This window comes from Cnephaeus nilssonii (assembly GCF_951640355.1).
Source record: "Cnephaeus nilssonii genome assembly, chromosome: 8".
NCBI lineage: Eukaryota > Metazoa > Chordata > Mammalia > Chiroptera > Vespertilionidae > Cnephaeus > Cnephaeus nilssonii.
In genome coordinates, this window is record NC_137079.1 from 9,496,230 (window position 1) to 9,520,896 (window position 24,667).

Below are 24,667 nucleotides of genomic sequence, written 5' to 3' on the forward strand. Positions count from 1 at the left end.
GTTAAAAACAAACAAACAAACCAAAAAAAACTGAAGCTGTCTTACTCCAGGCACATCATGAGCAGACAGAGTTATTTTGAAGAGACAATAATGCTGGGGAAAATCGAAGGCAGCAGGAAAGAGGAAGATCAAATATGAGATGGATTGAGTCCATAAAAGAAGCTGTAGGTAGGAGTCTACAAGGGCTGAGCAAGGCAGTTGAGAAAATGGTATTGTGAACATCACTCATTCATAGGGTTGGAAATGGCTTGTAACACACACACACACACACACACACACACACACACACAGGCATATCATGAGATGCTAGAAATACATTTTGATCTAAATATAGTTTAGGAGCCCTAACCGGTTTGGCTCAATGGATAGAGCATCATCCTGCAGACTGAGAGGTCACAGGGTCAATTCCGGTCAGGGGCATGTACCTGGGTTGCAGGCACATCCCCAGTAGGAGGCGTGCAGGAGGCAGCTGATCGATGTTTCTCTCTCATCAATGTTTCTAACTATCTATCCCTCTCCCTTCCTCTCTGTAAAAAAATCAACAAAATATATTTAAAAGAAAGAAATTGTATTATAAATAAAAGTTTTAAATAAATAAATAAAGTCCAGGAATCTCCTTATTTATGAGACAGGTCAGGAGTTGGTCCAGAAACTGATTGATGTTCCACAGTTGTCTGTGACAGTGAACAGAACATCAATTCAATAGTCCATCATCTGAGAGATTTCTAGATGATAAATCCCTGGGTACCAGGTGGATGCTTGGGGGTTTTGCTCATTCCCAGGTAGTCCTAAGAGATTTCACTTTCTCCTTTCTGTTAAGCAAAATATGTTGGTCTTTCCACTTCTCCTCTAGTTTATTTTTCAGTCAGGGAAACTCAAGATCTGTCTATGATAACTGCACAGGGATCATTTTGTTAGGGAGTCTGAGTGAGACTAAGGACATTAACTCAAAGGTGCCATTTCTTTTATTACTTACTAGAGGCCCGGTGCACAAAATTCCTGCATGGGGGGGTCCCTCAGCCCACCCGCACCCTCTCACAATCTGGGACCTTTTGGGGGATGTCCAACTGCCAGTTTAGGTCCGATCCTCTTGCAATCCAGGACCACTGGCTCCTAACTGCTCACCCTAACCACTCTGCATGCCTGCTTGATCGCCCCTAACCACTCTACCTGCCTGCCACATCTCCCCTAACCACTCTACCTGCCTGATCACCCCTGTCTCTGGCTGCCTGTGTGATCAACCCTAACCACTCACCTGCCTGCCACATATCCCCTAACCACTCTGCCTACCTTCCTGATTGTCCCTAACCACCTCTGCCTGCCTGCCTGATCACCCCTAACAATTCTACCTGATGCCCCTAACTGCTGCCTGATGCCCCTAACTGCTCCCCTGCCTGCCTGATCGCCCCTAACCACATCTGACTCAGCCCCCGCCACCGTAGCTTTGTTGGTTGGATGTCTGGTCTAATTAGCATATTATACTTTTATTAGTATAGATTATGAAGCAGTCACCCTATCTTTTAAAGTTATCTATATTTCAAACAGACATCAGTTCTCAGAATAAAATGTAGCACCCATGTCTAAAACGTAGTTGATTATTCTTAAGATACTTCATTCAAGCAGGAGCATGATAGGTAATAGGGACACAAGCAGATATTTGATCATCTTATTTTTTAAAAAGTCAGCATCTTCATGTTGATACTGCAGACCATGACATACTTTCTCCATTCCAACTTCGTTTAACTGACACAGTTTAAGTGAGTTTCCAATTAAAATATGAAAAATAAATTTTTTTCTGGGGCCAAACGGAGATTTTAAGCCAGAATGTAACACAAAGCAATGCTTTGCTTTAAATTTAATTTCATGTCTAGTGTAGGGTCGGTAGATTTTTGAAAGGCAAGGTTTAAATGTAAGTGCATGAAATTGATATGTAATACCAGTTTCCAAGAATAAAACTTCAATTTCCAAAATCATCTGGGGACGAATTTTCTACATATCTCTACTTTCTAGATAATGAACTTTACCATATCTTGGGAATCATTTTCAACTGCATCATATACTTTCTTGACTTTTTCTCAGCAATATATGGACTGACTTGTCTGCACTGAGGGTCTTTGGGATGGTAAAGTGCATAGAGATGTTGACCCTGCCCTGAATGCCCCAGCCTATAATGCTTGCCCGATGGCTTTGGTTGGGTCGTCTCTTCCTTTGATAACCATTAAAGAATATATATTCCATTCTCTTAGTCTGTTGCTTCTACCTGCTATTGCCTTGAGAAAACTAAAGAAACAATCTCTGTCCCATGCACCAGAAGGTCACAAGTTCGATTCCCACTCAGGGCACATACCTTGGTGTGAGTTCGATCCCCAGTTGGAAGGTGAACGGGAAGCAATGGATCAAGGTAGCTCTCTCACATCACATCAACGTGTTTCTCTCTCTCCCCATTCTCCCACTCTAAAATCAATTTAGAAACAGAAACAATCTCATTAAAATTATTTATTAAAATAAATTTTTTAAAGTCACTGAGTAAGGGAGTAGAGATAGAATTAAAATTCAGGGAATTTGTGTCAGTTACCAGCTTGATACATATGTTCTGGAGGATTGAATTTCCCAGAAGTTTAACCCTAAACCAAGTGCTGTATTACTATACATGTGCGGCGTCTCTTCTCCTTAATGATGGGAGAATTCTAGAAGATCTGTATTCTAATGATATACCCAGTTACATACCCGAGTTTCATAAAGCAGTAGCATATAGTAGTAGAGATTTAGAGTTTAGACCTCTATCTATTTCCAGCCCTGTCACCCACTGGTGGTAAGACTTTGGATAGAAACTTACCCCTGATTGATCTTATCACCTTCAAATGAAAAGGAGTATAACCTGATAAGGTCTAAGGTGCTTCCAGCTCCAAAAGCCATTATGAGGGACTGGAGATCACCAAGAGGAATCTCTCCCGGTAATATATGATGTGTAAAGGTAATTGTGATGTTATGTAGAATGAAATGAAATGAAGGCCATAAGTACACGGTTAAAAGGGAGATAGGAACAGAACCTATGAGTCAATTATAAATGATCTGCTCTCCTTGACAAAATCTGAAAAGTATCATCATCATAATTATTCTCATAACTGATGCCTCTGATGTAATTTTTAAAACCTAAGCTCAAGCCTAAGTATTTAATTAACCTTTTCAATTGAAAAGTATATGGATATATGTATATTTTTGTTCAACAAGAATACCTTAAAAAATTTGGGAGCCTCAATTAACTTATATCCTTTGGGTCTGTCAATTGAAATTGAATTGGCCTATGGCTCTCTCTGCTGAGAAATGTATATGTTTATTTGGGTACGGACATCAGTTAACTCACCTTTTGGGATCAAGAGCAAGGGTAAGATAATGGTGGTGATGAAAATATAAAAACTCTCTCTTTGGTAGACTTGACCCCAAGGTAAGTGGGGATAAGAAAAAATTAGGTGTAGGGATTAAGACTATTAAATTTATGATCAACACATAGTAAATGCAAAGTTTCTCTTAAAGAAAGACCTTATTGCTACCAAGGCAGAGCCCAATAAAAGAGTTAGGATGCATCTGTGTTTCTCCTCTTCAACTTGATCCAGATGCCATTAGAAGGACGAAGAATCAGCTCTCCTGCCAGACCAAGTTCTTCTCTTTTCTGGGTGGATTCGACCCAAAAATGCTTCAGGATGCATGAAAGAATGACCTTTTCTTCCATCATGGCAAACCTTTGACCTTCAAATTAATGTAAATAACATGACTTTAATTACAGATCTATCTCAAATGGGAGAAAGAACAGGTTCTATTAGAGGGAGCAAGTGATGCTAGATTTTCACAGTAGGCCCTGGGAGAACCAGTATCACTGAGGATGCTTCCTAATAATAAAGATTCTTGAGTGCCCTTCCCTGCTCCCACCCAGTGCACCTGAATAGCTCTGGGGACAAGGAATCCAGCCCACACAGCACCCAGATGAATCCTGGCTCATTGACCATGAAAACCACTGCTCTAGAATGCTCTCCTCCTGGGCCTTTCATGTAGTTTACTATAGAGTTACCAGGACTCATTGCACCAATGCCTACATTTACATAAACAGTAAGACACCAGACATACTAAAACCAAAAGTGTTTCTAATGCACTTATGGCGGTGTGCAATCATTTTGTTTATGTACTTCCGCTTATCCTATGGTGAGCATTCTCTGTTTTGGTTTTGAAAAAAGCAATTCTTAAAAGCAGGTTAAATAAACTAATTGCTATAAATATGCTTTCTAACATATAAAGTAAATTCTACTTCAATCTAAAAATCTACATTTTCTTTTCCTTTTTGTTTTTGTTTTTTGTTTAAATTTCTTTATTGATTAAGGTATCACATATTTGTCCTCATCCCCCCATTCCCATCCCACACCCCTCCCCACACATGCCCCCACCCCCTTGTTGTCCTTAACCACTGGTTAGGCTCATATGCATGCACACAAGTCCTCTGGTTGATCTCTCCCCTTTATCCCCACCCTCCCCTCCCCTCCCTCTGAGGCCCGACAGTCTGATCCATGCCTCTTTGTTAAAAATCTATATTTTCAAACTCTACCATGAAACTGGTAATTCTTTATGTTATGGGCTGAGTGGTATTCCCCCCCCCCCCAAATTCATCTGCTGAATTCATAACCCTCAGTACCTCAGAATGTGAATGCATTTGGGGATAGGGCCCTTAAAGAGGCGAGTAAAATAAAATGAGGTTCTATGGATGAGCCCTAATCCAACCTGACTGGTGTCTTTATAAAAAGAAGAGATCAAGCCCTGGCTGGGTGGCTCAGTTGTTTGATATGTCATCCCATTCACCATAAGGTTGTGAGTTCAATTCCATCAGAGAATACACCTAAGTTGTGGGGGGCATGTATGGAAGGCAACCAATCAATGTTTCTCTCACATCAATGTTTCCCTCTTTCTCTAAAAATCAATAAAAACATATCCTTGAGTGGGGATTAATTAGAAACACACACACACACACACACAGAGAGAGAGAGAGAGAGAGAGGAATAAATTACATGAAGACACGAGGAGAAGAGATAAGCCAAGAAGAGAGGCCTCACAAGAAACCAGCCCTGCAGACGCCTTCATCTTGGAATTCTGGCCTCCAGAATTGTGAGAAAATAAAATTCTGTCATTTAAGCCACCCAGTCTGTGGTGCTTTGTTACAGCAGCCCTAGAAAACTGATATACTTTACAACTGTCATAGTAAAGTTGAGAAAAAAATAAAACAACTATTTTTTTAACAGACTTGTATCTGAGACACTACATCTCAAAGTCATTATTGTGAGAAACTCCCTGCCATGTGTGCCTGAAAGGTCAAACCAATTCTGATGGATACAAACCTATACAGTTTCTGGGTCCAGCAGAGAAGGGCACGTAGGCGTATGGATGGCGTCCCATAGAATTCTCGGGAAAGAACCGCTCTGGCTTGAACTCCTCAGGGTCTGGGAAGACCTTCGGATCTCTATGCAGTGCGTAGGTAATGATGAGTATTTGAGAGCCTTTCATGATTTTGTAACCCCCTGTCATGAGACAGTTGAAATATCATGAGAACAGAGCAAGACACACACAGAAAAGTCCACTCTCCCCATTACTTTCATGAAATAATTCTCACCAACATCACAATCTTCATTAAGTTCACGGGCAATTATAGGCACAGAAGGAAAAATACGAAGGGTCTCCTTAATAACACACTCCAGATATTTAAGTTTCTTCAGGTCTTCTAAGGTAACAGGGCGATCAGAATTCCCTGATCAAAGTAAATACATGAAATAAAATAAATGAAAGAACTATTTGGGCTTGGCGGTAAGACATCAAAAAAGAATGTATTATAACATCAATACACTGAATGTTAAATACCAACAGCTAAAGTAAAATTCTTAATAGTATAGATAATCAAAATAAAATGAGTCAATAATGCTAAGTAAAAAAAACAAACAGATACAAAAGGTCACATGTTGTATCATTAAATTTGGAGGAAGTACTCAGAGTAGACAAATCTGTAGAGACAGAGTGTAAATGAGGTGTTGCAGGGTCTGGAGGAAGAGAACATGGGGATGGCTGATTAATGCTGCAGGGTTTCCTTTTGGCTGCTGAAGTGGGTTGGAATTAGATAGAGGTGACAGATGCATAACATTGTAAATGCATGACACTATAAGTTTAAAACATTTAACTTTGAATTCTCAGAGCCTCTTCCAGAAGTGTATCTTCTCCTGTGTCAGATTCTTGGACTCTCCCCATAGCCTGGCCCCCAAACGCCCTCCATTCCCACCTCAAAAATAAATCCAGAGAGAAACCAAGATGGCAGCATAGGTAAACACCTAAACTGCTGCCTCGCACAACAATTTCAAAACTAAAACTAAAAGACAAAATGGACACCATCCAGAACCACAGGAAAGCAGGCTGAGTGAAAATTCTACAACAAGAAGGAAAGAGAAAAGCACATTGAGAATCAGAGGAGCTGCAAAAGGCTAAGGCACAGAGATACGCATGCAGAGAGGAGTGGCGGCTGAGTGCGTGGCTGGCTTTCTCAAGTGGGAGGGAGAAAAAAGCTCCCGACTGCACTGAACTCCAGTTCTGGGCGAGACCCTGGGGACCCAGACTCATACAGGGGGAATCAGGACTGTCAGGAAAAGAGAAAAGCATACTGAGACTCAGGGGAGCTGCAGAAGGCAGAGGTCCAGGGGTGCGTGCGTGGAGAGGACTGACTGCTGAGTGTGTGGCTGGCTTTCTTAAGCGGGAGGAAGATGGAAGCTCCCAACTGCGCTGAACTCCAGTTCCAGGCAAGACACTGGGAACCCAGACTCATATGGGGAGAAACTGGACTGTCTGGCTGTGGGCGAAACTCAAGGGCGGCTTTCTCTCAGAGGTGCTTGCAGTGATTACCAAGGGACACTGAGACCCAGGGGCCTCATAGGGCAGGGCTGACAGGAAGCCAAGGCTGTCTGTTCAACCCTGAGACACTGCCCATTCCAAGCTGAGCACAGAGGCTTTTGCAATATTGCAAGTCTTGTCTCATAAAGGTGTCTCCAGCACAGAAGTTCTCCCAGCATAGACACAGCTGATCCTCACAGCCAATTGACCTGGAGGTCAATTCCTCCCAGTGATACCAATAACAATTAAGGCTTAACTACAACAAGACTGTGCACACAGCCCACAAAGGGGTGCACCAAAAGTGTCCACCTCAGGTAACTGGGGAGGCTGAGCCCCTGAGCCCTATAGGACACCTAACACACAAAGCTACTCTACCAACTCAGGAAAGCAGTGAAAAAGCAGAGACAAAGAAACAGATCACAAATGAAAGAAATGGAGGAAAGCAAATGACTGGATATAGAGTTCAAAACCACGGTTATAAGGTTTTTCAAGAATTTCCTAGAAAAGGCCAATAAATTTAGCGAGACCCTCAAGGATATGAAAAAGGACCAACTAGAAATTAAACATACACTGACTGAAATAAAAAATGTTATACAGAGAACTAACAGCAGACTAGAGGACTGCAAGAATCAAGTCAAAGATTTGAAATACAAAAAAGCAAAAAACATACCTCCAGAAAAACAAAAAGAAAAAAGAATCCAAAAATTTTAAGATAGTGTAGGGAGCCTCTGGGACAACCTCAAGCGTACCAACATGCGAATTATGGGGGTGCCAGAAGAAGAGAGAGAGCAAGATATTGAAAACCTATTTGAAGAAATAGTGACAGAAAACTTCCCCCACCTGGTGAAAGAAATAGACTTACAAGTCCATGAAGCTCACAGAACCCCAAACAAAAGGAATCCAAAGAGGACCACACCAAGACACATCATAATTAAAATGCCAAGAGCAAAAGACAAAGAGAGAATATTAAAAGCAGCAAGAGAAAAACAGTTAATTACCTACAAAGGAGCACCCATATAATTGACAGCTGATTTCTCAACAGAAACTATGCAGGACAGACGGGAGTGGCAAGAAATATTCAAAGTGATGAATAGCAAGAACCTACAACCAAGACTACTCTACCCAGGAAAGCTATCATTCAGAATTGAAGGTCAGATAAAGAGCTTCACAGATAAGAAAAAGCTAAAGGAGTTCATCAACACCAAACCAGTATTATATGAAATGCTGAAAGGTATTCTTTAAGAAGAGGTAGAAGAAGAAAAAGGTAAAGATAAAAATTATGAACAACAAATACATACCTATCAACAAGTGAATCTAAAAATCAAGTGAATAAAAAATCTGATGAACAGAATAAACTGGTGAATATAATAGAAACAGGGGCATAGAAAGGGAGTGGACTGACAATTCTCAGGGGGGAATGGGTGTAGGGGGTGCGGGAAGAGTTTCCACAAAAATCATACACCTATGGATGAGGACAGTGGGGGGGAGGTAAGGGCAGAGGGTGGGGTGGGAACCGAGTGGAGGGGAGCTATGGGGGGGAAAAAAGAGGAACAATTGTAATAATCTGAACAATAAAGATTTATTAAATTAAAAAAAAAGAAATCCAAATCGCTTCTTGGACCTGCTAACAGGAGAAAAAACACAGCAGGAAGCAACCAAACATATTGAGGAAGCAAAAAATGAGACCAACTCAGTGAACAAGCCAGTGAGAAGATTCTGAAAGTCAGCATATAACCAATTCTGCCAACCATTGTTTTTCAGAAGAGGTAGGAATTGATGGCCCAAATCCCAAATTTTCAAGCAACAACATTGGCAACCATCTCTATGCCTGCACTGCTTGGGGAGATGGATGGGAAGGCACTATGTTATTTAACCAGAGGTGAAGTGACAGAATTAAAAAGTAATAAATCAGCTCACAGAACAGCTTTTCATTTCCATGAAAACCCTTCCTTGGAAAGTAAGTGCACCCAAAGAATTTCATCTGAGTGCAAGCCGTGATGCATTTTCAAAGTCCACTGAAATATCTGGAAAGGATTTGATGAAATGTTCAAATCCACTGCAGGATAAAGCCAGCAGGAAGAGGCTGAGAGCCAAAAATCTGGTTTATGGCCATTCTGATGCGGGTGCAGATAAAGTGGGAGAGATCATCCAAGGTGGTGTTTGCCAAAATCCAATTCATTACTACTTGCTTCCTGATATGGAAGATGAAGAAGGGGAAGGAGAAGAAGATGATGGAGGGGGAGAGGGAGAGGACTGAAAGCTACCAATGAAGAAGCTGATGAGGATGAAGGAGAAGATGACTAAGGAACACTGATGGACTCCAACCTTTTTAAAAGTTTCCTCCAGTCACGGGGAGCAAGTTACAATGTGGGGATTTTGTTTTGTGTTTTGCTTTACTCTTAGGCTCATTGAAGAGTCATTCTGCTCTTGAAGTCTTTTCTCTCCCTTACATCCTGGTTCTCAACTTATTTGGAGGAAATACCTTGAGCAGAATACAGTGGGAAAAGAATCTCTAATGCTTTCTGTTTCAAATTCACTTTTTTTTAAATTTTAAAAGTATTTTTATTTTTCCCCCTTGATTTTTTTTCTTTATTGATTAAGGTATTACACATGTGTTCTTATCCCCCCATTGCCTCTCTACACCCCCCACATGCCCTCACTCCTGGTGTCTGTGTTCCTTGGTTAGGTGTATATGCATGCATACAAATGCAAATTAACTTTATCCCTTCCGGACTCAACAAACACTATATGGAATCAATGCCCCTGTGCTCCCTGGGAAAGAAAAACCTTCTGCTTACTTTGCTCTGCTGGAGCCTCAGCCCCCGCAGTGGTGCACAGAATTCTAGCTTTGTCCCTCCTTTCTCTGTACATTGAGCACACAGATTACACTGTCTCTGTGAATGTGGACAGTTAGCATTTACCAACATACACATGTCTACTTTCTAACTAAACTAAAAAAAGAAAATCGGTTTATAGAAGGTCAAAGGGAAGATATGAGATGTTTGGTGTTAGTTAAGTGGAAATTTTGACAACAAGGCTTCCCCTTTGGTATGTTTAGTTGTTTCTGGACTTCCTTGCAGTTTAAGATGATACTTTTAAAATAAAGTTCTCTCTTAATAATGGCCTGAGCCCTGCAACTCAATGGGAGAAGAGCAGACCTGCAGAATCTTATTGGGAACCCTCATTCTCTATTGTAATCTTGTTCCTGTTTGTTTAATTTTTGTTTGTTTGTTTCAATGGGAAGAAAAGATAACGCTCAATTTTAAATACTAAAAGTGTTCCAGTTGCTTTGTTATAATGAAACTAAATATGAAGTTTAACTCAGTAAAAAAAAAAAAAGAAAGAAAGAAAGAAAGAAAGAAAGAAAGAAAGGAAGGAAGGAAGGAAGGAAGGAAGGAAGGAAGGAAGGAAGGAAGGAAGGAAGGAAGGGAAAAAAGACAAAAAAAAGAGGAATGAATACTTACATCCCAATATCCAAAGATCAGTTACACAAAAAATTTTAGAACTAATATTGGGGATACAAGAGAAGTGAGGCACAATTAGCAAAAAGCATGAGAAGCAGCAGAATAAAAATTCTAGTAAAAATGGTGTCACTAATTATGTGAGATCCAAAAGCACTTGTGACACCTGCATTGGGCTAGAAATTGTAAAAACACAAACGTGGGAACACATTACTAAAGAACCCGGGTTTCTAGAATACCCCATTTACCCACCAGAGGCAATCTGAGAGAAATTCAACTTGAAACAGGAAAAATGAAATGATGACAGAAACAGAGCCCAGGAGTTTAGATCGTCTCCATTCCACAAAGTACAGTCTTCCCTCTGGATATGAAAATCCAGTCCTCACACCATCTGGACATGAAATTCCTTTTCCAACTTCACCTCTCAATGGGTTCTAACAAATGTTCTGAATTCCACCTGTCCTTTAATGCTTACTATTATCTGCCAACGTTTCCACTCTGCCATTGTGCAACAGGAGCCTCTCTTTCCAGAATGCCTTCCACCTCCTCCTCTTTTCCTTTATTATTCCTTCCCCACTTTGCACCAGGAAAATCCATCAGATACCACTGTGTTGGTTGGCCAACCAACCTTTACCTTTCTTTTCCCAGCCATTGGAAGCCATATGACATCTGGTTAAACAAAGAATTAAGTTGATGGCACAATGCACAGTTCCTTTGTGGTAGGCTGGTCGTGACCCACAAATATATCCGGTCCTAATCCCTAGAGCCTATAAATATTACTTTTTGGGGGAAAAGGTGCTTTTGAACATTTTATGAAGGAACTTAAAATGGAGAGCTGATCGTGGATTATCCAGGTGGGCCATGAATGCCATCACAAATATCATAAGAGAGAGCAGAGGGAGATTTGACACAACCCCACAGAAGAGAAAGTGATGGGAAGATGGAGACAGAGATTTGAATGATGTGGCCATAAGCCAAAGTATGTTGGCAGTCACCAGAAGGAATGCATTCTCCCCTCAGACTTCCAAAAAGTGCAGTCTTGCCAACACATTGATTTAACTCAGAGATACTGCTCTGGGCCTTCTGGTGTCCAGAACTGTAAGAGAATAAATTTCTATTGTGCTAAGCCACCCAGTTTGCAGAATTGGTGACAGCAGTCAAAGGAGACTAATATAATCCTTCATCCCTCCACCCCTTTCTTCTTGCCTTAAAGATAAACATGAGACCCAGAACAATGATCAAGAAAATAAAACCCACAAACATGAAAATGAAAGAGGAAAAAAGGGCAAGCCCGGGATTCTCACAACATCCCTCTGGCATCAGCCTAGGACTCCTTACCTACAGGTTACTGGTTGTGCAAAAAAAAATTTATTTCCCATCAGCTTAACACACAGCAATCCTATATGGAACAGCTCTCCTGGACCCCGCTAACCAGCTTCACCTCACCTCTCTGCTCTCCTCTAGCCCCTTCCTTCCTCATATCGCCCAAGCACACAGCCATGACTTGGTATTTTCTACACAGTGTCTGCTTCATCTATGAAGCAGCAAGGTCCTTGAGCACAGGGACATGTATCTTTGTAGCCTCAGCATCTAGCCCAGTGTAGTCACATGCCAAGCAATCAGCAAAAGCCTGTAAACAAATGGGTGAGGTTTGGAAAGGACATTAGGTCTGGAAGGGGTCCCAGATGGCAGCCTTCCTGCTTATTTCAGTGTCTTTAGAACAGGCCTGACTGCACTTTCTTAATGAGCAAGAAGGCCATTTGCTTCAGTGACTTGCGATCTTCTGTGTAAGCAGTGAAGGGGCCATACGTACCAAACACTTCGTCCAGTTCATTGTCCACTTTTTTCTGGACTTCTGGATAGCAACCCAATAGGTAAACCACCCAGTTTATTCCAGCTGCAGTTGTGTCATGGCCCTACAATGTAAGAGAGAAAAAATAGCTTAGAAACCAGAGTTCTATTGAGAAGGTTAGGGATGCTAGCTCTATTTTGAATTGTCTCTGGATTTGACAGCTGTGACGTGACTCCAGACAGAACAAGTTAATTTTATACAGTATTTTACCTCCGTGGGGAACAAACCAATGAAACAATCCCTTCAAAGGGGACGCCTCTGGTACAGGGACATTTCAATAGGACAGAGTCACATACTTGGTGAGAGTGGCTGGGCTGGGCTAACAGGAGGCATTCCAAGGGAACTCCGTGCGCTGGACTGTTTTTGAGGAAATAAAAGTGTAACTTTCCTGAGCCAAGTGGCCAGATCTGCACTTCTCCACTGTCCCCCACTTGTACAGTAAGGTGGACACCAGGGAGCACATGGGTGGTTCTGAGTTAGTCTCCACATCAAGAAGTTGGTGAATAGCCCCATTTAAACCTTGCTGAGTTTGAGGCAAATACCATCATTTTGCAGAAAGGAACACAATTATTCTTCACAAAAAAACAATGAGAGCCCGGCTGCCATGGCTCAGTGCTTGAGCATCGACCTATGAACCAGGAGGTCATGGTTCGATTCCTGGTCAGGACACATGCTTGGGTTGTGGGCTCGATCCCCAGTAGGGGCATGCAGGAGGCAGCCAATCAGTGATTCTCTCTCATCATTGATGATTCTGTCTCTCCCTCTCCCTTCAATAAAAATATATTTCCCTGAAATCAATAAAAATACATATTTTTTAAAAAAAATCCATGGGATACTTGATACTGCTATTGACATTTTAGAGATGACAAACTGAAGCCCAAAAGATGCTAAATGACCTTCCCAAGCCCGACAGCTTCATATGAGGTGGAGGAAAGAATAGGGCCCTTGGAGTTTCTGATGACAAAGCAGAGTCCACACTCTTCACCTCGGGGAGCATGGAGGATGCGGGGTGAGGAGACTCCAGCTCCAATACTGATGGTGACACCTGGATGACCTTATTCTCTGTCCGTTCAGTGTCTTTAGGCATCAGCCCCTCATTTCCTGTCCTCACCTCACCAGGACACTCCACATGCAAAATGGTAAGTTCTCCAGAAAAAAAAAAAAGTATTTGAAAAATAAAAAATAATAATTCTTACTGGTCCATTTACCCTAAACAACACAAGTGACCATTGTAATATGTCATCTCCTGGGCAGATGTCTCTGAAGCACTTGCTTTAGCTCCCAAATGGAATTGTTAAGGACTTTTCTGCAATTTCAAAAAAACATATTTATAAGTCTCTGATGTTGGCATGATTGTATTTTCTCACACTTGCAATTTGTTTACAGAAATGACTCTGGCCTCTGACAAAAGCTGGCCCATGTCACTCAGTTGTTTAGCAAAATCATAGAGGAAGTGCTCTTACTAAAGAATTTTAATAGCTTCTCCTGAATTTGAAAATGAACTTCCTGTTTTATTTTTGTCTGCGACCCAAAGGGAGCAAACACAAAGCACAGAGCCAACAAGTGCATTGGCGGAACTGCGCAGGGCAAGAATCCGCCAGACCAGGAGCATAAAGGGCCTGGCACAGACATAGAAGCATGGAACAGATTGTTCCATCTCAGAGGGAAGGAGAGGATGGGTGTGTGAGTAGGAAACAACATCTGTATAATAGGGGTGCCAGATGGAGAGGAAGTGGAGCAAGGAATAGAAAACCTGTTTGAAGAAATAATGACAGAAACTTTCTCTGATGTTGGGAAAAAAAGAACCCATACAAGTCTACAGCTTTATCTGAAGAAGAGAGTTGATCTGGTATTTAATTTAGGTCTTAAACTTTGTAATTACTACCTACAACATAATGACTCTTCATCAGTTATAACAAGCTACTTCAAAATGTGATCAGACTTTTAAAAAATGCTAAAAACTTTTTTGAAGAATTCCTATAAATTGATTATCTTTTTAAGTTAAAAATAAATTGCGAACAGATCATCCCTTATGCCAAGGAACCCAACATATTTTAAAATGTGGTTACAAATAATGCTTGCTATTTCATGTTCTTTCTAATTTGACTATTAAATGTTTAAACATGTCTAAGTATTAGTGCTGGCTATTTCTTCATTCTTAGCATTTTTTACTCCCAAGATTAAAAAAAAACAAAACATTATCTTGTTATATAACAGGAACTGTAATTTGTTTAATGAGGATACCTGAGACTAACATGACAACGCAAAATACCTCAAACATGAAAGTGTCCACTTCTTCTCGAATAGCCTCATGGCTTAGCTTGTTCCCTTCATCATCCACCACATTTAAAAGCAGGTCGAGAAAAGCCTTGCGTTTTCTGTTGGAGGGGGTCGTGCCCTTGTCATCACTTTTACGTTCTTCTTCTCTCTTTATTTCATTGGCCCGTTCATTGATGACCTGTATGATTTAAATGATCACATGCTTTTGTGTGGAATTCGATATGGCCTAATAGTCCATTTTCTTATGAAAATATACCAGCTTCTTTAACTGATTTTTTTCTAAGCCTTTCCAGTTCTGTCTCACTCAACAGGAACTTAGGTTTTTGTGAAAATATAGTAAAGCTTTCTGTGAATATTTTTAGGGCGTAATACATCATTTCCAAGGACTATTTTTGCAGCCTTTCCAACATGGGAATAGAGTAGTAGTCTCCTGAATAGGGCCCCAGCGAGTTGAAAGAGCACATGAGAAAAAGTAGGGGTGGTGGAGAGAACACAATCATTATATGATAGACTAATTACAGATCACTCTAATTACATGTTGTATTGGAGAAAAGAATCACCCTGTATGCTTGCCGTTCCTTCTGCCTGGAATGCTCTTGCCTCAGAAGCCAGCATGACTAGCTTCCTTCCTAGTTTTAGATCTCCGCTGCCCATAGTCACACTGTCAGGGTCACTGCTACCCTAGTCCCTGGCACTCACTCTCTTCCTAAGCCCGCTTTACCTTTTTTCCATTTCACTTACCACCTGGCATTGTATTTGTTATTTAGTGACTTTCTCCTCCAACTGCAATGTAGCAGCAAATTTGTCTTTATTCATTGATATATTTCCAACCTTTAGAACACTGCTTGGCCTTTTAGAAATGTCCATGAGGTATGTGTTGAATGAGTAAAAGAATGAAAGCCCCTGAGCTTAATTTGGTTACACATTTCAACTTTATCCTCCTTTCAGGCAATCATCCAAACCTGCTTCTGCTTTGAATGAACAGATCCCAAGTTCAGTAAGGGCAAGCACTGTGTCCCCTCTTTGATTCTTGATGGAAACTCTGGTGCCTGTCACTCAGTATGCAATTTTTGATATTATTCATCCAATTTGGAATTCATTCATTATTGATACTGATACTAATGCATGAAATTTGAAGACAAGTGTAATTGTACCTATAAAACACAAACTGTTCACCGTTCACCTCTTGCCAGGCAATTTTGCTATACTCCACTGAAGGCAGCTCACTCCCACATCTCATTCATCTAACATCTAAGGACTCTACCACTTGATCTGTTTGTGGAGGCAGTACCTCATTGTCAGGAAGCAATGCCATCATATTTTAAACTAGAATTTACAGCAAAGGATAAATATAATTACTTCGGCACTTTTATCAGGACATTTAAATTATAATGCATGTTTTCAATCGAAGTTTGCCTTTTCATAAACATACTTTTAACACAAACACAGACTATTTCGAGAACATTACTATTTCCTTGTCATTACAAATTAAATAGTAATATCTAGTGAATTTTTATCTTTTCCAGTTTAAGATACTGCTATAAATGCCCTTTGTCTTTGAAAACCATTGCCTAATCCAAACACTTTTCCAAAGATTCTTATAACACAGATCCCTGTTTCTTTATTATCTTAGCATAGCACCCAGTTTGTTAATAAACTACCATAGCTCATATCACATTTTGTAATTATTTATTTATAGACAACCTCCCCCAGTAGACTAACCTCCCCAGTAGGGAACATTAATGACTGGCTGTGTTAACAAACATAGGAGTCATGCACTTATAAAAGTTCTAGAAAGTGATAGTGGTAGGGGTTGCACAACATTGATAATGCGCCTAATGCCACTGAATGGTACACTTAAAATGGCTATTATGATAAATTTTATGTTATGTATGTTTGACCACAATAAAAAAATGAGGACTTACATTGTTGGTAAAATTATGTAAGATCTTTAGGTTCCTTTTGTGGTCCCATCCATCTTTAAACAAAAGGTATAAAACGTCTTGCCAGAGCCAAAATGTCCTCATTCTTCGATGTATCAAATCACTCATCCTATAAACAGGGTGCAAATGTATCAGCTGATATATCAAAATGGGCATTGCTTGAGTACCTATTTGGTGCCTGGTCTCAATGAGGGTAATATGTGGCAATCATGATAATTTGTCTTAGCGGCTTCTAAGAGCTCTATGCTTTGTGCTCAACAATGAAGGCATGGGCTATTACACATCCAAGGAAGCTTAAGAATTAAATGGGTCCTTTAGAGGAATTAAGAATCCATTACAAAACATCCTCACTAGATGGCCATCTGATCTCTCCTTCCATTTCTCCGGGAAGAGTTCCGGATCTCCCCGAGCTGCCTGTAGCTCTTATACCACAGGGTGGGATGAAATCTGCCTGTTTAATGTCCACACATTTGCTTGATAACCTCTCTGGCTGTCCTCTTCTGCAGTAAAGTGCCCCTCTGTCACATTCCTGTCCCGAGTCCCTCCCTCAACATTTCCAGTGATGGAGCAGGAAGACCTAGACATGATCTCCTCCTTTGAGAGCAGCTCACAGGCCAATTTTGCAGAGTGGCCTTTTCTGGTCACTCAATCTGTGGGCCCTATTGCTGTTTTCTTCTCGAATATCAACTTTATTTTTTCTTTTTAAGCAATTATTATAGTTTATAAGTTTATACTTATTTGTTTTGATGCTTGTCTCCCTGTTATTCTGTTCTGTGGACCACTATAAAACTAGTCAGTATCTTGTGTAATGAATGGCAGACTATATATGCTAATATGTGTTAAAATGAAATGGGCAGTGGACCTAAAGACAGAATTCCTCAAATCAAACCCTGGCCTTGCATTTTAATAGTTGAATAATATCAGCAATTTTTCAAAGTAAATATGACTATTTCAATTAAAAAATAATACACAGTGCAGAAAATATGGGAAGAGAGAATTAATAACAACTCAAAAAACAAGAGAGAGGAGCACATAACACAAAACAATATCATAGCTAACATTCTGGAATAATAGCTACAAGTTTTAATGAATAATTTTTTAAACCTAGTGGTTATAATGCTAAAAATATTGTTTTTATCTTTATTTTATCATCATAATATAATTTCTTAATATATCATAAAATAATTATTAAAAATTATAACATAGCCTGGGTACGCCATAAGTTATACAATAAATCCCGTATTGTTAAAATACATGCATGAATGATTAGGTTGATTTTTAGTACAATATTTCATTGTGAAACAATGAAAAAGATACAACACAGACAAAAAATTATTAGTGATATTTTTTAAAGCTTGAATCAATAACAATTTTAAAAATAATTAGAAGGGCTCCATTTACCTATAAACTGCACGGACATACTCAGAATCATCATTATTCTGAGCATCAATATTCTTGCCCATAGCTGTTTCTGCAAAATATGGGTGAGAAGCAACCATTCAATTCATGCACATGCCTTCTGTTTAATTTCCAGTGGCAAACACTTGAAAAAAGACATAAATTCTTATATATTTTAGAATTGTTCCTTTCCCCTTTCAATCTTGCACCTTTTGTTTCTCCTACTCCCTGTTCCTGCTCCTCCTTCCCTCTGACCTTCCTGGCAAGTTGTCTCTACTCAAAGCCCTAGCAGTGAGCACCGCTTCTCAGGAGCCCAGTTTAGCGGAAGGACAACCCTAAAGAAGCCAATATCCTTTCTAACCCCTTCATTTGCTTCCCAGTGAAGTGTTATTTTCTATTTGGGCCATTTATGGTTACACCATAGCTCTAGAAACAAATCAATGAGACTTACCACAGATGATATCTAAGGCACAAAGAGTGATGTAAAAAAAGCAGTTAAATTTTTCTCCGTCAACATGTTTTTCAAGCTTTTTAACCAATATGTTGGCTTGTTCATTCATGACATCTAAGAACTCTTCCAGAATGGTAAAATGGAAAGTGGGTGTTAACATTTTTCTCCTGGAGCGCCATTTGTTTCCAGTACTAGAAATACAAGACATGGTTACAAAGGAGAGAAAAGCAATATCCAAAAGAAATAAAGCATAGTCAAGACAACAAATTCTTCCTAATCTAGATTCCTAAATGCTTTGGTCAGAATGTCAAGGGGAGATTCATATATAGTTACAGAATGGGCATATTTTAGATATCCTTCTATATTACTAATATTTAAAAGAGCACTCATCAAAATTGAAAATTTTAAGAAGTTTTCTGGATTTCTAAGTTCTGAGTTTCCAAAACTTAGAAATTTCCCCCCTTTAGCCAACCTTAACCCTCTGAGGATCAAGGAGCTCCATGAGTCTACTTTGTTCTCTAACATCGTTGACGTCTCCGAAGTCCCCACCGAAGCCCTGCTTTCCCTTTCTCAGTTCATGGGGTCCTGTTGCTGGACGGCAGCGCAAGGACTGAAGTTACTGTGCTCCGCTCACTTCTCTGAGGATGACTGCCGTTTTCATTGGATTTTCAAGATTTCCCTGCTCAGAACTCCCCTGTGCCGTACTCCCTTTATACATTGGCACTTTCTTACCCTCCTTGGAACACTGGTGATCATCATGATTGAATGCCATGGCTGGAGATTACTCTACACCCTGGGTTCCTGTCTGTCAGAGGCCCATTATCACCCAACCTTTTCAGCTTCTCTCTACTACCCGACAGCACATTCTTGCTATAGGAAAACTACCTTGTGTCAATGCCTGACATAAGTTTTGCACAAGACAGCTTTACCGATTTACACTGACTTACCTTGTAAGAAGTCCTAGGCCAAGCCATGGTTTTAGGAAGGTGTACAGATAAGACTTGTCAATTTGCTTTGAGCTAGTTAAAATTACCTTAGAAAGAGAGAAAAGAAAAATGAGAGATAAGAGATATGAAAGCAACCTTAATTATAAGAATACTGGGCTAGAGCACATCTACTTTCTAAAGTAACATTTCATAACAATTCATTGTGGTTCGTTTTCATTACTATGACTCAAAGAAATTCAATTAGAGTTTGGAGCATACAACTGTCACTCACTCCTGAAGACTAGCTAGAGTTGACTGAAAGGAAAATGTCCAAGAGAATTAATTCCCTGACTCCTGCCATGAACTAGGAGCCACGTGGAGTTGTTTATTGAGGGTAGGAGTGAGGGAAGAGAAGGTGGGTGAATCAAAGGATGACCACATTTAGGGAGATGTAAATCACAAGTTCATGATCAGGTATGTTGATTTGGAGGCATTCAAGTTGCCATAGTCTGAAGCAGGTATGCAGCTCAGGATTAAGGCTTACACTAGGCACACATTTGAATGTCTCCAGGGTATAAGTAGCACTGGGAATCATGGGTATAGTTAGGTTGCCTGGAGCCAAAGTAAAGCAGAAGAGATGAGCATATGCACAAAATGCTTCTCAGGCTTCTTGCTGCAGTTCCCTGCTTTGGAAGATCTCTATCCACATATACTAAGCCCACTATACTAGGCCAGCAATGGCTGAAACCCACATGTGGCCCTCTCGCTGTCTCCTCTGGGCCAGTAGATTCTGCAGTGTGGTACCAGAGACACTCTAAGAGTTTTACACAATGAGTAAGAAAGATGTATCCAAGCCCAACAACCCTAGGAAATTCTGGTGTTAATTTTGCTCCATCAAGAGAAGGTCTGTTTATCCCATTTTTACTTCCTGACCCAAATCCTTTATCATCAAACCATAAGATAATACCCCCAATGTCATGATAATAAGGAAAAGAAAGGTAAACAATTTTTAGGAGTAATTTCAATAGCGTGAATTAATAACATCTTCCCCATCAATATCAGATTAGTGTTCTCTTTTAAAAACTTAACTTGAAATAATAAAAGTATAATGGATACTCAACATCTTAAGGGAAACACTTATATTTTATTAGTCTTATATTTCTGTAATCTTAAAACAGTGCCTGGCAAATGATATGAGCTCAATTTATAGAATAATCTATTTATGGTTATGTTCAAATGAAGACTTCCCGAAAAAGGAGGACAAATATATTTCTTAATACCAAATGTGTATAGACATGTATAAGCTGCTACGCTTCCCAGAACTCAGACTATATCTGGAAAGCATTAAATGGCACCTTCACAAGCCTTAGATATTTCATGGAATCCTCATTGTATTGAATTCAATTAAATATAAGGACATATATTTGCTGTTTATTCTGGTGAGATTCTCACACCATCAAATATACAGTGAAACATTGATCATAGTCACCATCGACTCACCTCTATAGTTTCGGCCTTATACATGGCTACTGCAGGTACAGTGCCAAACCAGAGTTTTAGCATTGGCACATGTCTGTTTTCTTCAGTGCAATCAATCAGCGCCTGGAAAAACTCTAGGAGAAAATATTAAATTTAAAATAAGTTCCTTATTGTGTCATTTTTGGGTTTTTACTCTTTTTACTTTGGGCAACTAACTCAATATCTCCCAGATCTTTCACATCTTGAAGCTAAACCACACGGTTGTCCTTACTAAATTATTAATGCATGAATTATGAGGCTAATTTAATTATGAATGATATATGTGCAACAACGTGGTTAACTGTGAAATGCCAAGCACTGTGGATGTTTGTGGTGAGCCTTATGACATGCCTTCCCCAAGAACACTCAGGTTGTTCAGTTTCTCCTGACCTGCTTCGGCTATGCTTCTATAGAAAGGGAAACCTGTCCCAACTCTCCAGCCCTGGTAGATAGATGCTTTCCGTTCACCCTCTCTAAAACAGTATTGAAGTTCCTCAACAAACTGAGATTAGAGCTACTATATGATTCCTCTTCTGGGTATTTATCTGAAGAACATGAAAACACTAATTCAAAAAGATATATGCACCCCAATGTTAATTGCAGCATTACAATAGCCAGCATATAGAAGCAACCTTAGGTGCCTATCAGTGGATGAATGGATAAAGAAGATGTGATAATAATTGGCCCAGCTGGCATGGCTCGGTGGTTGAGTATTGACCTGGTCAGGCCATATGCCCGGATTGCAGGCTCCACCCCCAGTGTGGGGCATGCAGAAGGTAGCCAATGGATGATTCTCTCTCTTCACTGATGTTTCTCTCTCTCTCCCCCTCTCTTCCACTCTGTAATCAATAAAGAATATTTTTTTAAAGATAAAATATTGTCATTTGTGATAAAATGAATGGATCTGAAGGATATTACATTACATGAAATAAGTCAGACAAGGACAAAAACAGTCTGATTTAACTTATATACTATCTAATAAAAGACTAATATGCAAATTGACCATGTCTCCACTACACCCACAAGCTACGCCCACCAGCCAATCAGGAGTGAGTATGCAAATTAACCCAACCAAGATGGTTGTGGGCAAAGAGAGATCAGGATGCTTGGGTTTACCAGGCAATGGAGGAATCCAAGCTTTCCACCTGCCCTGGCAGGCCCAGGCCTCCACTCAAGGCTACAAAGTTTCAATTATAAAAGTTAAATAAATCCCAACAAAAATGGCAGCAGCCCCAGAGCTGGAGAGAACAGGAGGCTTGAGTTGCTCCCGGCGATGGAGAAAGCCAAGCTTTCCTTCTGCCCTGGCCTGCCTTGGCCTCTGCTTAAGGCTACAAAGTTTCAATTATAGAAGATAAATAAATCCCAACAAAAATGGCTGCAGCCATGGAGGAAGGGGAAGGCTTGGCTCAGCTCAAGGCCACAAAGTTTCAATTATAGAAGATAAATAAATCCCAGATACCAGGGCCTCCGCTTGGGTTGCTGGGGGGCGTGGCCAGCCTGCAAACCACCACAGGCCCCTCACCCAGGCTGCCCCATGCCCCAAGGGAACCGCCCCCCCCCCCCGATCCAGGACACCCTGCAGGGCAAATCATCCGGCCCCCACCCATGCACCAGGCCTCTATCCTATCTAATTCTCCTATCTAATAAAAGAATAATATGCAAATTGACCATCACTCCAACACACAAGATGGCTGCCCACATGTGGACACAAGATGGCCGCCACAAGATGGCCAGCAGGGGAGGGCAGTTGGGAGGGACCAGGTCTGCTAGCGAGGACAGTTGTGGGTGATCAGGCCAGCAGGAGAGGGCAGTTGGGAGGGACCAGGCCTGCAAGGGAGGGTAGTTGGGGGTGATCAAGCCTGCAGGGGAGGGCAGTTAGGGGTGACCAGGCTGGCAGAGGAGGGACGTTGGGGGAGACAGGGCCTGCAGGGAAGGGCAGTTGTGGGGGACCTGGGCCTGCAGGGGAGAGCAGTTGGGGGTGACCAGGCCTGCAGGGGAGGGCAGTTAGGGGCAAACAAGCTGGCAGGGGAGCAGTTAGGCATGAATCAGGCTGGCAGCGGAGTGATTAGGGGGTGATCAGGCTGGCAGGCAGAAGCAGCTAGGGGCAATCAGGAAGGCAGGGAGGAGAGCAGTTGGGAGCCAGCAGTCCTGGATTGTGAGAGGGATGTCCGACTGCCCTTTTAGGCCCAATTCTACTGGGATCGGGCCTAAAAGGGCAGTCGGACATCCCTTGAGGGGTCCCAGATTGGAGAGGGTGCAGGCTGGGCTGAGGGACACCCTCCCCCCGCCCCATGCATGAATTTCGTGCACCGGGCCTCTAGTGTATAATATAAAACAAAAAGTAACAAATCAACAAATATAACAGAATAAAAACAAATTCAAGGATATAGACTACAGAATAGTGGTTAAAGAGGAGAAGGAGAGTGGAGAGAGGGCAAAGTAGGTAAATGGGGTTAAACAAATGGTAATACATGGAAACTAGACTTTTGATTTTTAGCACCCAAAAGAGTATACAGACATCAAATTATACTATTGTACACCTGAAATTTAGATAATGTTATTAACCAATGATACCCCAAGAAAAAAAATTAATTAAAAAAAAAAACTCTTCTGTTTTACTAATCTCGAATGTTTCAGGGCCTATACAGAACCTTTTCTCTTTGTAGGAAACACTTATTCCTACTGCTTTTTGTCTAATAACACTTACTTATTCTTCAAGTGTCATCTTAAATGTGATTTTGCTGTGAAGTCTTCTCTGATATTCTAAACTAAATTTCTGGTAATATAACTTCCCATGTTGGCTCCCATTTCTAGTACAGGCACCAGATGTCAGTATATCTAAATACTGTCCTATAATGAAAAAAAAAACAATTCTCCTTGGGGAATTCATTGATTTTAGGGCTAAGGCAGAGAAAAATACCAGAATAGTGGAATATATTATGGTGCCAGAAAATAAGGAAGTACTCAAAAAATTATGGGGCCATGTTGAAACACCAAGCAGCCAAGTTGAAAAGCTCCTAATACTCCAAACTGGATCAATTTGTGCAACAGAATAAGTAATGATAAAATTAGTTTGTATCACTTCTTTAGTCAATATCTTATAGTTGTCTGTGTACAGGACTTACACCTCCTTGGTTAAATTTATTCCTAGGTGTTTTATTCCTTTTGATTCAATTGTAAATTGGACTGTTTCCTTAGTTTCTCTTCCTGAGAGTCCACTGTTAGTATAAAGAAATCCAAATGATTTTTGTATATTGATTCTATATCCTGCAACTTTACTATATATTTATTATTTTAACATATTTTTTTTGCATCCGGGGGGACGGGGAGGGTGTGTACGGAGGGATCTAGGATTTCCTATATGAACAATCATGTCATCTGATTCTTTTTCTTGCCTAAATGTTCTGACTGGGACCTATAATACTATGTTGAATAAAGTGGTGAGAGTGAGCATCTTTATCTTCCTGATCTTAGAGGGGAAACTTTCAACATCACAATGATGTTCTTGCCAAAAATTCATAACCTCAATGAAACTGAAAAAGCAACAGACAAATCCAAACTGAGAGTGATGCAAAAAATATCTTCTCAGAAAATGTGTCAAGATCTTGATTTGTATGGAAAGACTGATAAATGATCACAGATTAGGAAAGATTAATATTGAAGAACATAACACAAGGAAGCACAACTACTACATGCCAGGTGAGATTTTGAATTGAGAACAGAAAAAGAACACTAGGAAGTGCTGTAAAATTCAAATAAGGGCTGTAGTATTGTAAAGAACATTGGACAAAAAATAATTTTCTAGTTTTGATAATGATACTAATTCTGTAAAATAACACCATCAGAGGAGGCTTGCTGGGTATATGGAATATTCGAACTCTATATTATTTTCATAACTTTCCTGTAGTTCTAATATTATTTGAATAAAT

General features: G+C 40.4%; 2 protein-coding genes across 2 annotated transcripts in view; one reads left to right on the forward strand and one right to left on the reverse strand.

The window, feature by feature from the left end:
* Positions 1 to 24,667, forward strand: part of LOC307104095 (protein FAM149A-like) — a gene marked incomplete at its 5' end in the record, with an annotated part of 124,947 nt that overhangs the window by 32,862 nt on the left and 67,418 nt on the right. The gene's annotated exons all lie outside the window — the stretch shown is intronic.
* The window catches only part of LOC307104098 (cytochrome P450 4V2-like), a 29,446-nt gene continuing 6,866 nt past the window's right edge, over positions 2,088 to 24,667 (reverse strand). Inside the window, exons 2-11 of the mRNA XM_079778735.1 lie at positions 20,721 to 20,833; positions 19,242 to 19,327; positions 18,295 to 18,485; positions 17,847 to 17,916; positions 16,428 to 16,554; positions 14,495 to 14,680; positions 12,184 to 12,286; positions 5,651 to 5,785; positions 5,379 to 5,558; positions 2,088 to 3,747 (exon numbers count right to left, since the gene is read on the reverse strand). Coding sequence (XP_079634861.1) covers positions 3,575 to 3,747; positions 5,379 to 5,558; positions 5,651 to 5,785; positions 12,184 to 12,286; positions 14,495 to 14,680; positions 16,428 to 16,554; positions 17,847 to 17,916; positions 18,295 to 18,485; positions 19,242 to 19,327; positions 20,721 to 20,833 — 1,364 coding nt within the window. The 3' untranslated portion in view covers positions 2,088 to 3,574. The remainder of the gene's footprint in view (positions 3,748 to 5,378; positions 5,559 to 5,650; positions 5,786 to 12,183; positions 12,287 to 14,494; positions 14,681 to 16,427; positions 16,555 to 17,846; positions 17,917 to 18,294; positions 18,486 to 19,241; positions 19,328 to 20,720; positions 20,834 to 24,667) is intronic.